The sequence below is a fragment of the Nesoenas mayeri genome, assembly GCF_963082525.1.
Source record: "Nesoenas mayeri genome assembly, chromosome: 4".
Lineage (NCBI taxonomy): Eukaryota > Metazoa > Chordata > Aves > Columbiformes > Columbidae > Nesoenas > Nesoenas mayeri.
The window spans coordinates 24133550-24148741 of record NC_137540.1 but is presented as its reverse complement, the minus strand read 5'-3'; the positions used below and the strand labels follow the sequence as shown (position 1 = coordinate 24148741).

The 15192-nt window shown below is 44.0% G+C and overlaps 1 protein-coding gene across 1 annotated transcript in view; it reads left to right on the top strand.

Moving 5' to 3' along the window:
• The first annotated feature begins 241 nt into the window (after positions 1 to 241).
• AFF1 (ALF transcription elongation factor 1) overlaps positions 242 to 15192 on the top strand; it is a 103539-nt gene continuing 88588 nt past the window's right edge. Inside the window, exon 1 of the mRNA XM_080343533.1 lies at positions 242 to 1297. Coding sequence (XP_080199659.1) covers positions 1269 to 1297 — 29 coding nt within the window. The 5' untranslated portion in view covers positions 242 to 1268. The remainder of the gene's footprint in view (positions 1298 to 15192) is intronic.

The window sequence follows — 15192 nt, the reverse complement described above, 5'->3', positions numbered from 1 at the left end:
GATCTTGGATCCGTTGTTTTGCTTACTGAATGCTTGGTTAATTACTGACTGAAAGGAATTGTAGGAGTAGTTTGTTTTTACAATTGTGTCAGGGAACACCCCGAGCAAGGGACAGGTATTGCTGCTTTCTGTGTGAGTCTACAAGCCGCAGTCAGGACCAGCACCCAGAAGAAATTACTAACACTTCAAATTGCAGGCTAAGAAACTTTTTTCAAGTATGGACACCTGCAAGTTTAGTTGGTGTAGTCGGGTCTTCATCTGCTATGTCGGCGTTGCCGGGTGGAATACCGTGTTTACATCTGGGTCCTGTATTTGTTTTGAAGATGGTCTTGTATTTGGAGAGCTAGGTGAGACGTGTCCTTTGGTTTTTCTTAAAACAAAACAAACAACCAAACAGCAAAAACTCCCAACAAAACAAAAAACCCACAAACAAATAACAAGGAAGACGAAGCCAAAAGCGAAACAAGCACCAATAACACCACCAAAAGAAAAAGAAAAAAAGAAAGGAAAAAGCCCCACGCCCCCTGGGATGTGGGACTCGGGAGCGGCATCCACAGCCGCCACATCTCCCGGTTCCCCACGCGTGCTCTGTCCCCACCAGCCCGGGCATCGGCGGGCGACGCCGCCCGCTTTTGTGCTGCCGGGCCCGGGTCAGAGGGCCCAGGGCCGGGGCACGGAGCGCCGTGCCCGCGCTGCTCTCCGCGCCGGGCGCTGCCGTGAGCCCGTCCCGCAGCATCTCCATGTAGGGAGGTTGGGTTGTACCACGGAGCCCTGGCAGGAAAGGGGGAGGCGCGCACGGTGCGGACGCCCGCGGTGCGAACCGCGGCGAGACCCGCTGCCCAGCGAGCGAGAGGGAAGAAGCAGAAATAGGCGGGCACCGGTGGCGAGCAGCGCTGAGGGCCGCAAGCTGCGAGCCGGCGCTCGGGATTTTTAGCGGGGCTGGCATGGTGTCCACCCCCCCGCAGCTGGAAGTGCGGGGCCGCCTCCCCCTCCCCGGGGCCGGGAATGCGGGCGGCCGGGGGAGGGCCCGGGTGCCCGGATGTCGCTCAACATGATGAGTGAGAGCGCAGCCTGCGCCAGGCAGCCCGGGCTGGGGACGGCGCGTTGCGGGGGGCGGCGGCCGCGGTGACATTTGAGAGGGACACGGTCGCGGGCACCGGGAGACAGGGCGGGGAGGCAGCCCGGCAGATGGAAGAGAAGGTTTTGGCAGGGGGTTAGAGCCTGGAGAGCCGGGGGAAAGAGCTCATGGATAGAGGACGCTTGGCTGTATGAACTTCGCCATGGCTGCCCAGTCGAGGTACGGCATTAAATAACTTTTTGTCGCCGTCGGTAGATTTCATTGCGGGTTTTGCGTGGGCTGGCAGTGTTAGTGATGCCCTCGCCCCTTTTCAGGCGCAGTTCGCTGTTTTTACACCGTCTTTTAGCGAAATGTGTCTGAAGACGCGTCCTGGATAGATTTGTTCTTATATATTTTTTTTCTCGCTGAGTGTCCATTACATTTTCTCAACATAAACTTTCTTTTAACAGGAAAAGCAAAGCCTTAATTACTCGCTATCAGATCTCTCCCAGTCCAACAAATTAATAGCTATTTGAAACTGATTTTCTTCTCCCTTGTGGACTTGTCTGTTGGTTGTTTTATTTTTTCCTGTAACCAGACGAGTGTAAACAGGTTTCCGAGATTGCTTACAGCAGTATTTTAAGATAAATGGTTTATATTGGGTTGGATCGGGGGAACCGGCTGTATAAAATGGAAGCAGGTTGTGTCTGCTTGTGTGCAAATCTGGGTGGGGGGGGGGGGTAGAAGCTGGTTGTAGAGAAGAGCATGAAAAAGAATGATTAGATCTAGTTCCTGTCAGGGAGCAAAATTAAAACAAATATACCAAGCCTGGTTAAATGCTTTTCAACTAACTGTGCTTTTAAAGAAACAAGTTCTTGCTTGCACTGAAGTGTGTGGAGGGGGCATCCCGTCTAAAGTAAATTTCACACTCAGCATGGGGGAGGCAGCTTTTCTCAAGTCATAGTACTTGATGAAGCAGTGCTATTTAAGGTACCTGTTAAATGCCTTTTAAGGTTTTATGATGCTTTAATGGGCATTTCAGAAATGCGAGGAGAGAAACTCTTTGCTCTTTAGTCCCATACCAAACAGCCACCCTGTTCCCCTTTCCTCCAAGCAAGAGGAAAAAAACCCCAACAACAAAACGAACCCAAAAAACAAACAACAACAACAAAACAAAAAAACCACAAAAAACCCCAACAAAAATTTAAAATGGTGACATATCCTAAACAGAAGTTTAGCAATTGCAGTGAATTTTCAGAATGGTGCTCTTCTGCAGCTTTGAGGCCAAGACCTGGCTTGAAATTACACATTGCAAAATGACAGAACCCTGAGGTTTGGGGAGGAAGGGCTTGGAAGATTGATTGCTTCGTTAGCAGCTGAACTCTTCTCTAACTCAGGCTGCCTGCTCTCTCTGCGTGTGGGCAGACTGGGAGGACTTAACAAAGACGTGAAGGTTTAATTTTCCAGTTGTTTTTTTTTCCCCGTTGTACGATCACTTATTCGCAGGATTTACCAACCTGCGTTATCAGTGCATTACTTTAACAGACTAAGAGAGGATACGGCTCGAATCTTGGCGCTGCTGGCCCAGCCTTGCAGCTTGGCTGGGCTCCAGGGATGTGCTTGATGTCTCAGAGGTTGCACGACCCTCTTCTTGGGTGGTGAGAGGGCAGGTGAGGCTGAGTCCCAACAGCAGCCCCCAGCCTCAGCAAACGGGCCAAGAAAGGGCGAGTTTGGCAGCGGCATCGGCAGTCTGCTTCCTGAAACTGTAAGGTGGATGGTGCCAAGAAGAAAGTTCTATATGTTGAGCGGTTCAAACTGAATGCGAGGAAGGTGGAATGGAGGGCTGGGTCTGCAGGGCTGAGTACTGTGGGGCAGATAAAAGGACCGTGCCCCACGCTTGCTGTTTGAGACAGGCCTGGAGAGAAGATGTGCACCTGCCGTTCTGTGCCCTCCCTTCTCCTCTGTTGCGTGCGTCAGCTTTGCTCTTGTCAGGATGCTCTCAGGTGCTCGAGCTGTAAAACTGCGTCAGAGTGTTTTAGCATCATAAGGTAGCCTCTGCATGCGCTACCATCAGTGTTAAGGTCTGATTATTGCTCGCTTTAAGATATTTAAAAGGGAACAAGAATGAACATGAGCAACATAAATGAATCTCTTGCAGGAGAAGAGGCTACATTTGTGTTGCTTGTGGTATTCCTGTTTTGGTGGCATGGATCAGCAGGGGTATGAATCTCAGTCCAAGAGATTTATACTTTGAGAGTGTGTAGAAGCTTTTATTCAACAGTGAAAGATGAATTCATACTCATAATAAATAATTGGTGTTATACTGCATGGGACTGAGAGGCCAAATGTCTCCAGAATTCATTTGTCATAACATGTTACAGGATTTACTCTGCGAGGTAGCTGACAAAAGCTGTGTGTGAGCTTTTTGTGTTCTTTTTTCCTTTGTAAAAAATACAAACAACTTCTGCAAGCTCAGTAAGTTGCTTACAAGGTGGTGTGATACAGAGCAGTGTAGTAATTTTTTGTATCACTCAGTATGAGGCCTTCGGGCCTCCTTCTGTCTGCTTGGGTTTGGTTGCTCTCATGCTGGATGTTTCAGCTAATGACAGGGTTGTGGCATTGGGGACGATGCGTGTTTGGTAACAAGAAGATCCCGTGTCCTTTCTTCAGCTTCAGTGCTGTGATCTTGGGTGGATCAACTGGAACTTGGGTTTCACTGTTCTGAAGGGTGGAAGGGTAAGGAAAGCAAGGCGATAAAACATGTCTTTTGCTGTTCATCAGCTTTTTTAAAAACTATAATAACGGTGACTGAGAAACTGATGTGCTAATGCGTGCCATAACTTTTTTTAATAGTAAATCTTGAGAAATGATTACGTGGTGAGTTGGGTATGCATTTGTTTCAGCTGCTGGAGGATAAACAGCTTATACCAATGGCTGCTGTAAATAGCTTATACCTAGACCTATTATGTAGAGAAGCTATCCCCCAGTTTGCATTGTTTTGTGTACAATGTAGATTTTCTTTTTTAAGTTGCTGGCTGAGCTGTAGGCTGGCAGCTGTAGCTTTCTATGCACTTGCTTCTGGAACACACAGATGATCTGGTGCCTGTAGTGTCCCGTGGGCTTGTGTCAGATTTTCGTGGTATATTCAGGAACATGCGAGCAGAAGCAGAATCAATCTGAATGAGGACAGGTTTGTCGTCTTGTTAGATATGGTGTGGTTATTCATCACGTGCCATTCAGCTGCTCTGGAATGGGGCAGGACCTCTGGGAGGTGTGTGGGACGGGATAGCTGCTTTCCTCAGGCTGGTTGGGATAACACTATCTGTAGACCCTGTCAGTGACACTTAGTTTATTTAAAATCGGTGGGTAAGGAAATACTTTTGTTGTTGTGGATGCTAAGAATTTCCAGTTACATAACTCACCTTTTGACGTGGTCAGGATTAGTATGATCACAGGTATGCAGAATGAGTGCAATTTCCTAATCTTTGTCTGTAGCATGGTCAGAGCAACATGAAACCCGAGTGTTGTGCCGTCATCCCTGCTGGGCTCGCCTTGCCCTTTCTCCTGAGTCAGCCCTGCAGTGAAGGGTATTGATGGGCAGCAGTCTGGGAAGCCCTCTCTTTCCAGCCCATAAAGCCAAGTCATACCAGCTAAACCCAGAAGAATCTTGAAATGAGGCTGTACCACTTGTGGGAGGGGGGAGGAAAAAAAAGTGACGCTGTGCATAAATAAAATGTGGCCATGTCTGCATTTAAAGCATGGTAAATGCAGCAAAACATTTAATTTTAAAGAGAATCATGCTGAGGCTTTTCCCTGAGGGGAAGCTGCATTGAGTGATGCAGCTTGATTTCATTTGGTGTCATTTCACAGCTTTCCAGGCCAGATCTAGAGATGTTTCATAACTGGTTTGTTTTGTGGGGCCTGTTGACACAGGGAAATGCCAGTGTTGGTGATGCTGCATTCCAGTCAGCTGATGCAGGTGAAGAAGGGCTGCAACAGTGTCTGGTTGAAGTTTGCCTCGCTATTCTAAGCTAAAACATCCTGTGAACCCCTGACAGGTTTGCTAGTATGCTGCTACCAGTCCTGCCTGTTGAAATACAACCCTGTTTTCTCCACAACAAAATGCCTGCCTGATTCACAGCATGTTTTGCAGGCTGCTGGGGATTTTCAGTTCGCAGTTAATTATTACCTGGGCTTTCTGAGCCTGGAGTCCATCGCTTTGGGGCAGGCCTGCAGGTGAAGCTCCCCCACAGAGAAGAGATGTTCATAGGAAAGTTTGTTGTTTGTTTTGGTTTTTTGTAAGTAGGTTTGTTTTGTTTTGTTTTTTATTTGTTTGTTTTTTTGCGGTGGGGGTTCCAAGTTTTAGTACAGCCAAGCACCCTGAAATCTCTGAAACAGTATTATCATGGCATACTTGAGGTGGTATGAGAGGGAATGTGTCCTTATATCACATAATTTTCCTGGGTCTGGATCTGTACTGTAGAGAGGAACCTTCTTGCTGCTTTTTATGAGAAAATCACTTGCTAGTTCAACGGCAATATGCAGCACAAATAGCAGGAAACAAGCTTTTAATGAACTGCATAAATTCTCCACGGTGCTTTATTTTTGAGTGTGCTCATAGTGAATGACAGCATGAAGCTTTTAAAGGCTTTAAAATATGATAGAAAAGCCATCTCAGTGAATGGGAATGTAACATTCATAGGAATGTTAGGAAGACATTGTTCTTCACCAGGTGGACTACAGTGCGGTGAGGAAGAGTTTTCCTAGCTCATGAGCAACTTAATGAAAAAGTTACTTTAGTGTAGACATGCCTGAGCCTCCAAAAAAAGAAAAGGGAAAGTACTCATCCTGTTTAGGCTTGAAGACAATGTGGAGATTCTTTTTTTATGTGTGTTATGTTACTGTGAAAGAAGTGACTGGCCATGTTATGTTTTGAGGGTTTGGCTGCTGCAGCTCATCCTTGTCCGTGATAAAAACGAGAAGGCACACATAGCGCTGGCTGGGGTGGAGCAGCTGGCTGAGGCAGATATTCCTGCAATATGTAGTGCTATCATCGGCAGACTAAGACTGTATTGCTCCAGCAGAATGCTTTTATGGGCAACAGGCAAAAGCTGCTGCTGCATCTGCTATGAGCAGGTTTTCCACAGTCACCCATTCATAGGCAATTTGGGGAAGAAAAGTTGCATTCTAGATCCGTACAGAATCAGGCAGCTGTGGAGAGCGGTGAGAGAGGCAGGATCCTTCCCCCCATCTCTCTGCTCTCCTGCTACAGCTGCTTTGTGCAGAGCCAGCCCCCAGCTGGCTGAACACTGCTGAGGTGCAGGAATCGATGATTTCCTTATTTTATTGCACAGGTTTTAAAAAATGCATTTGTTTCACTGCCGTATTCTTGAAGGGGAAGGGAGGAGAGGCAAGCAGGGAGAAAAAGCAGGCATGTGGCACAAAACTGCATTTGAGGAGGTGCTCTGCTAATGTTAGTACTGAATATGTGACTGTTCTCAGCATTGTCAAGCTGAGGTGTCTTGGCAGGTTCAGATAGTCAGTCTTCATCACAGGTGCCATATGTTTCATGGAGATGTTTGTCTTCTAGATTAGTTTAGGCTTAAATATAGTTTAGTGTGTAGACTTGTCATTGCGAGTTGTAGTGAGTGTTTATTGTACCAGTGACCTGAAGTTTTCCGTTAGTGTTTTTGCAATGCTGCCCGTCAGGTGAAGAGAAGATAATGTCCCTGCTTTAATTTTCAGAGAAAGTTCAGAAAGCAAAATGTTAATGTTTAACCTCAGAGACAACAGTAAAACCCTTTCTCAGAACAGTGAAGAGTAGAGCAGAAGCCCTTTTTAAAAAGAAATGAGAGCAAACTCACAAGCATATGGTAGTATTTCTATTCTGTATGCTTTTGGGGGCTTAGAATACCATATACTGTGTAATCTATAAGCAGCAAATGGTGTATCTATCAATGTATGAATGGCTCGTTCACGGCTGTGGTGTTTAGCAGCTGATGTGTATGTGAGGTACAAGCATGAATGCATGTGCGTCTTCCCCAGGCTGAGTTATGGACATGGCAGTTCAAAATATAGGTAGCTACCAGCATCTGAAATTGAAAGAAGTTACTAAAACGTATAGCAGTAAGGGGATATTTACATCTTTGGGGAGTTGTAGACATTTGATAAGAAATGGCTTTCAGTATTCTTGTGCTTCTGCAGTTTGTTACATTGTGTTTAAAAAAGATGCTATAGAGGTAATTAATCTTTGCAAGTACGGCTTAGAAACACTCCCTCATAACTGGTCTGCAGCTATTTCTCAAGGATCCTCTCTCCACAGGAGGCTGTTTTGGAAAAATCGTCCCAATCGGAACACAGGGAATGCGCTAGCAGTTCACAAGCGCTTTGGTGAAATGCTTCTCTCTTCTCCCTGTCCCCACAGCCCTCGGCAGAACTCGTTGTTCTAGTAAAAGTTGTTTTCCTGGTGCCAGTAAGCCTGTGGTTCTGCTGAGAACATGCTGTCACTCCAGGGACCTATTTCTTCATACCTTTGCTAAAATAATGTGTGCTAACAGAGAGATGGCATGGACTGACTGTGCTGTGGAGTGGGACACTTTTTTTTCTTTCTTAAGACTACCTTAGCATTGCCATGACCTGGAGACCCCCATCCCTGATGGCTGCCATGTCTGCCTGTCTGTCACTGCAGCTTATAGGCCTTGTTTGCCCTGAAAAGTTTTGCTGGCATTGCTAAAAGTAGGGGGAACAAATATACTGCAGAGCTGAGATAACTGTGTTGGCTGAGTGTAAACTCCGTGATATCGGTGAGTGAAGGCTGCTTTTTCTGGCATGCGGCTTCTGCGGCGACAGGTGTGTATGGTGGCTGTAAGCTGTGTTGGCTAAAGAGATGTTCTGGACCATGGGGTTTCCCTTTGTACAGGATGGTTTGCTTTTTCCAGCAGTTAACTCTTGTCATAGGTGAAGGACCTGTCTCTGTCCAGTGAGACCATGTGATGTTTCCTGTAGTCCAGCCTGGGAGTCTCTCTTCAGTTTTACCAAAATGTCACACCTGCCTTTGATGTAGTTTTTAAAGCTACTTCTAGAAGTGTCTAGCTATATAAATTAAAAAGCAAAAGAAAAACAAACAAAAAACCACAACAAACCAACAAAAACAAACCAACCAAGAAAACAATGCACTAAAACCCACATGGTTCTATAAGAAGAAAAATGAAATTGCCTCATGCATAAATCACTGGGTTCATAGTACGTGCCTCTTTCTTTTGGAGAAACTAGTTTTTTCCACTACTAGTACAATATTGTCTGACACGAGGTTACTTCTCTGTTCCTGCTCAGTGTCCTTTGGCAAAAATATTTTGTACAGTTACTCTTCCTTTTTTTTTTTAATTTTTTAAAAACCATTATGTTGCCTCTTCAGTGTGTGAGGTGATTGTATTTGGTTCTGCTACTTGTTCAGAGGGAAAATGGAGAGAAGGGAAAGCAGATGTTAGAAATAATGTGATTATACTTGAGCCTTTCTATCATGTTGTCTCTCGTGATTCTTGTGCTAAATTGTGATAGCTGTCCGAGTTTGCACATCAGAAATAAAACTCATTGCCCTTCTTGGAGAAGGGCATGTCGGGGCCTGCTTTCACCAGCACAATACCTGCTCATGGTGCGTGGTTGTGCAGCCTTGGCTGCTTGCCGTTTTTTCACTTGTGCTTCTCTTTAATATTTGCTACCTGAATGTCAAGCTCACTTGTAAACCCTTCAGTTGTAGCCCAGCTTGCAGTTAATTCTTGCTTTGTGCCGCAGGGTTGATTGTGGCTATTGGATACCCACATTTGAGGTATGTCCCAGTCTGGAGAAGGAGCTTTGCTGAAGATGCTTCTCCATGCTTGTCTCCCATGCAGACTGATGAGAAACTTAGGGCAGTACTAAAAGCAGTGCTTCTCCCTTCAAAAATAGTTATCTAGTTTTAAAGCCTTAAGAATGTAAATACAGAAGCCCTTGGAATTTATATGTTTTTTTCCTTGTGTCTGAGGTTGTTTTTTATGCACTTTTATTTTCAAAAGCTCATGATTTTCAACTTGGTTGGATACTGTGTGTCTCAAGTATTTAAATATATGAAGTTCTGGGGTTGAAGGTTTCTAATTTAACATGATATTCTTTAACTTCCATTCTGGAAACAAGATGAACAAGTCTCATATTTTAAGGGAATATTTTAAGGGAATGTGATTGCTTTGCTGAGGTTTTGGAACACTTTTATCTGTTTGCAAACCTCTATCCCTTTTACATGGGCTGGCTTCATTGAACTGGTAATAAGCTTTCTTTGCTTAGCTGGTAGTTTGTGACCCCCCGAAAGAGGAAATACCTGTTTTTGTGTAGTGGACTACAGGAGTAAAAAACCCTACTAGTCTAGAGCCTGAGAAAATTCTATGTAGCTACTGAAGTCAGAGAGAGACAGAAAAATGTGTAGAATTGTGTTCTGTTCTTTGAGAAAGTCTAATCTCCTTTTAGAAACACCACAGTAATGAGGTGTGGTATTTGGAGACATGGGGGATTTTTCCCATTGCATTCTGCATGAAAAGCAGTTGACTCACACATTGAGGCATTAAAAATAATAGACCAAAAAAACCTTCCTAGATTGGCTGACTTTGAAAAATTCAGTAACTCAGTGTTTCACCTTTGAAAAAAGACTTTTAGTCATGTAGTGAATTAAGTGCTACCAAGCTTTCCCTTGCGGTTCTCTCTTTATTTGTAACAAAAATGGCACCACTACTCCCAACCTTCTCTGTTCAAAGCATATGCTGATAAAGGAATACCTATGTGGCTTTTCTTCTTCTAGGTATAGGGAAATTTTAATGTTATCATGCTATCGGGATAAAAATGGCACGATGTATGAAGCAGCTGGCAGAAATTCTTCCCTGCTGAGAAACTGCAGAGTTGATAAGTTACATGGTATAATGTAATCAAGAAATAACAAGTAAGAAAGCTGAAAAACAACATGGGTGGCACTAATAACACTGTAAAGATGTGCCATCTAGTCATAACAGATGTTGGAATGTTTTTTTCCATAAGTTACCTTTGGGGGAAAAAAACTTATTTTTACCATATCATTCAGCAAGTTTCATTTGAGGGGGGAAAAAAGCACTTTTCTTTCTAGTCTTTCTTAGCAGGATACAAGTGTTTGAGCAGTTTCGTAGCTTACTGTGGAACCATTAATACCAACAGCTGAAGGGAAAGTTACTGGCTTAAACTCATCTGTCACAAAAATTAGTATTTCTGAGTACAAAGGTGTGCTTAAGGTTTGATTGTGAGTAGCTATACATTTTATCTACAGACTGCAGCCTTTTGTGCAAGAATAAACCAAGCTGGAAACTTTTTTTTTTAAATCAAAGGCTTTCTGTGTAGATGCGTGAAATTGTGCATACAAGGCAGCCTAGCCAGTTTGAAATGAATAATTTAGTCTGGGAAAGGAGACCCAAAAAACCCACAAGTTTTGCTTTCTTTTCAGCAAAACCTAGACTTTCCCTCTGAAGATGCCCTTAACTTTTTGTGGATGTTGTTCTCTCTTCCTCCCAGACCAGATGCAAATTTGGCTCCCAAGCCTGTACTTCCGTACTTAAGTATGTGAGTCGGTCCATTTCCTAATGATTTGGAAAGTGTGTTTTCTTTCCAAGTCGGTTAAGTAAACTGAAAGAACTGAGGAGATGGGTTTTTCTCATTATGCATTTTGATATACCTTTGGAGGGACAGGCTGAATTTACGTGCAGGGAGCCTGTTGCTATTTCTTTTTCCTACAACATAGACAGCTGATAGAGTCTAGCACTGTGTTTCACAGCCAGAACCTTCTCTCTGAAATTCTTAAGTAAACTAAAGCAGTTTGTCATTATAACATAATCTGAATATTGCAGCCAAAACCTTCGCAGGCTCTGTTTTGGCAGCCTAATTGGTGTGTGCTGTTGCTTTTCACTGAATAACTTGCAAGTGAATTTATCATGAAAACTTAGGAACTATGCTATTTAAAAATGAAACAAAACACTCAAAAACCCACACAAACACCCCTGTAATGTTTGTAAAGCCAGACGTGATCCGGGTTAATTTTTAAATCTAATGAGCGTTTAGTTGACATTCTGTCCTTTGGGCTGAACGTTGTGTTGTTTTGTGGCCAAATACAGTTGTTTGAGTCCTTACGCTAAGAACTGACTCTGTGCTGTACTTAATTCTAAAGAGACATGCATGAAGCGCCCAGTATCTCAGTTGGGGATCTTGCATTCGATACTGTTTCCACTCAGCTCCCTCAAGAGTACTTATTTCTGTAGCTTTCTGATTTGGCAGTAATTATTTGTGCTAGCCAAAACAGGGAGGAGGAGGAAAAAAGTCCTTTTTTCAGCTACAGCAAAAGAAAAACTCAAAAGTCCTGTAGAAGTGCTGTGTAAAAGAAGGTATTGTGAAGAAAACGATTTTCTTTTTGTGTCCCACCCCTATCTTTTGCTTCTATTTTGATGGATTTCTGTATTAGCCATACTTTCATTTTTTCCTATGGTCCGTTGTTTTCTAGCTGTTAATTTGGTGGGCAAGGGGTATCATACATGGAGCAGATGAAAAAGCAAGCAATTTACAGACAGGGGAAATACTGGGAAGATTACTTCTTTGCTTCCCTGTTCCTTTGTACATTGATTAAACATCAAGTTAATGGTTTCCTTTTTAAGAAACTGCTTCCTTGAAAGCAGGCCATCCTCCTCCCTCTCAGCCTAATGACAGAAACGCACAGATGATATTGATATAATCTATGCTTACTTGAGTGTAACAACTTTAAAGACCGTTTATGTACAGTAATCTGCCAAGCAAATAATGATTTGGTTTTGCTTGTTCAATGTTGCTTTCTTTCCTCTAGAGAAGTCCCTGAACACACAAGAACCAGAGTGTGAGGGCTGAAAAACCGTTAGCAGTCACTGGGGTTAATACGATGCATTTAAGAGTCTTTAATTAAGTCATGGCGTTTTCTTAGAAACGCCTTGAACTATTTTTTCACCCCTTCCTCTGTGGTGAGTGATTACAAATAAGAGAGAGTGCAAGCAAGGTGCAGGCACTGACTAGATGCAGATCTCGGATCCTGCTGATGTGCAGTGAAGTCTTGATGGAAAGTAGGAAACTGGAGGAGGGAGTTTGCATGAGTTGGCCCTGCCAAGGGTGTGCTGGAAGCTGAGGCGACGTGCCATGGCTCAGCAGGGTGTATGTGCAAGGTGGTTTTACTGCCACTGCTCTGGACTTCGTGGTTTGCTTTGGATTTTTCTCTGTTGGCCTCATTCAAGGCCACATTAGAGACTTCAGCATGTATGCTCAGTTCCAGCTGATCCATCCCTTCCACATCTTTTTGGGGGGCTTAAACTGTGTGTTATAAGGCAACAAGCTACTTTGTTGAAAGGAGCGATTTAGACCAGTATCTGGTTTTCTAGTTTCCTTTTGGCTTTAAGCTTTCAAGTCCAATTCAAGAGAGCATTCCTGTTCAGGAGCTGTGCTCGGAGCTTGTGCTCAAAATGAATTCTTGACCTGGAGCTTTTATGCAGAGGGTGGTTTTTGCATGTACATGTATATAAGCAGATGCTTGAAATGGGTTCCTGATTCACAGCTTGAAACTGACTAATGACTTCTACATGTACGCAGGACAGAGAAAAAGAGAGGTGAGAGAGGGAAGGGATATTAATCTTTCATATTTTCGCTATTTCTTTTCATTCTCTGTGTATTGCTACAAGCCTCATATTTCTAATCAGGGCTGTATTAAGTGAAAAAATGTGAGGCTAAGGCACAATATGCCAGCTGAGGAGGATTCTGAGAGTTGATCCAAGGTTGAGTAAAAGGAAGGGTTCAGGTGGAATAGGAAAATGCAGAAATATTGACTCTCTCCATTCTTTCTTTCCTCTCTCCCATTTTTCAAGCAGCCTTCTACTCTTTTGTGTTGTATGTTTAGTAACTGTGACAACTAAGGAATTGAGTAATAGGAAAAGACGCCGAATGTGTTAGAAAGTATTTGCTGAGGTTTTAGGGAGATTTAGTTTTCCTGTGGTTTAAAAAGAAAAATTTTTCCAAATCCCTACGATCAGCTTGCATTTTCTTGAAAACACTTAGCTTTCTACTGGTGACTTGGCTGGATGTGATTCAGGTTAATTGGGGTGTTAGCTGATGTTGGAGTTGTTACTCATCGTGTTTGTGGACGCTTCACGAATGAGTCTCTAGGCCAGGCAGAGACTACAGAGCGATGAAGCAACCCAGAGGAAGCGCGTCCCCGTTGATGATGCAGGAGGCTGTTTGGAAGCAGGTTGATTGAGAGACTTGCAACACTTGATGCTGGATGTAGCTCCAGACAGAGTCAGAGGGTGAGGGGAAATTGCAGCAGCCTCCACAGAAGAATTTAAAACCTTCTTCAGAAGTTTGACGCGATGGTTACTGTAGGACATCTGCTCGGTCCCTGGCAGGGCAAAGCTCAGACCTCCTGCCTTGTGCTCAGGAGGATGAATAAGTGTCATTGGGAATGTGCATGAGAGGGCAGGGGATGAGGAACCCCAGGGAGAGGCAAAGCTGATTCATTCTCCTTCCATACTCTCTGTCGCCAGCATGGCGTTCAGTACAGGCGCTGATAGAGAGGCTGTTGGTTGCTAGTGTAAAAATATTCATAAGGGTAGAGGTTCTTCTGGGTTGTATCAGAGAAAGCAATGTATCCCTGAAAGACGTCCTGAGTCACTGCTGAGTGGATAAAATTCTGCGTGTGCCTGGTGAATCTCCTCCTGTGTATTTCTGTAGCACTTCAGTGCAATTTTCCAGCCCTGGTCACACGCTTGGCACAAAAACACCACCATTATTGTCTGGGCAGATGTGACTTCCTTTGAAAGTGGTAGTTTCCCCAGACAAAAGGACAGAGGGTTGAGAGCACTCTTGGAAAGGTACCAGTTTCTCAGAAGGTTAAAACTGGAAGGAAAATGATACAGTCTCCAAGTAGAAGAGCTGTAATGTAATTAAGAAGTACTTTGACTAATTGCCTTTTACCAGTTGGCTGTCAGGTTTTGCTTTCTTTGAAAAAGGAGAATAGCTGTGATGTGACTGTATGTTCTGATGGCTGAGACAGGCCTATTTTTAATATGGCTAAAGCTGAGCTTCCTCTTTAATTTCCATTTACAGGAGACACATCTAACATCTGTTCACCCCGTGTGCTTCCTGTCAAGGTCCAAGGAAGAACATCTTCCTCATTTGCCACAGCCTTTGTACTTTGCAAGGGCTTTGCTGGTAATGACCATTTCCAAGGGCTGAAATTTTGTGCACATCATGGAGCAAGGGGGAGCTATCACCAGTAACCTCCAGTTCTCATGGGCTTAAAATGCATCTGTCAGAGGGCAGGGATGTGGGAATGATCAGCAGAGCTACATCACCCACAGAAAGTGTCCAGTTTTCTTGGTGGTACTCATATTGACTGAGGCTGCATGAACACTGGAGATGTCTGAAATATTTGAATTACTGAGCCCCGTGTGTGTACTGAAATGTAAGGGACCAGGGGAGGTCGCTTATCACAGAAATAAAACTTGAAAGCTATTTCTTACTTGAACCTAGATACACAACAGAGAAACTCATCCTACACATAGGTGTCTAGGCAGTGACTCTTCCCCAGTTTCACCGAAACATGATGACAGTCAACTCTTCTATTGCTCACTGCACACTGGCCCATATGTAGTCATGCTACCTGTCCTCTCCCTGATTTTGGGACCCCACATGAGATGAAGGTGTCTCTGACCCATAAGTGCTGCCTGCCCTTCCAGGGCTGCTTTGATGGGCATCTGCTTGTGAGACTCCTGCGGTTGCATTACATTGGGTCGCTTGGTTGTTTAACAAAGTGCTTTTAATGGAAACGTAAAACCGGATAGAAATCCAAAGCCTAATGGAATAATCTCTTAATTGCAGTGCTGTAAAAGACTATTCAGCACATGATTACTGTACTTGCAGGGGGGACGGTGGGGAGGGAAGAGTATTGAATAAAAGACACTAAACACTTCAGCTGCTAAGAATGATGATTTATAGACAATCTGAGCGTGAGGCTTAGCAGGGCAAATAAATCAACAATAGTAAGTGCTTTTGGAGGTAGAAATTACCTCATTCAGGGTATTCAC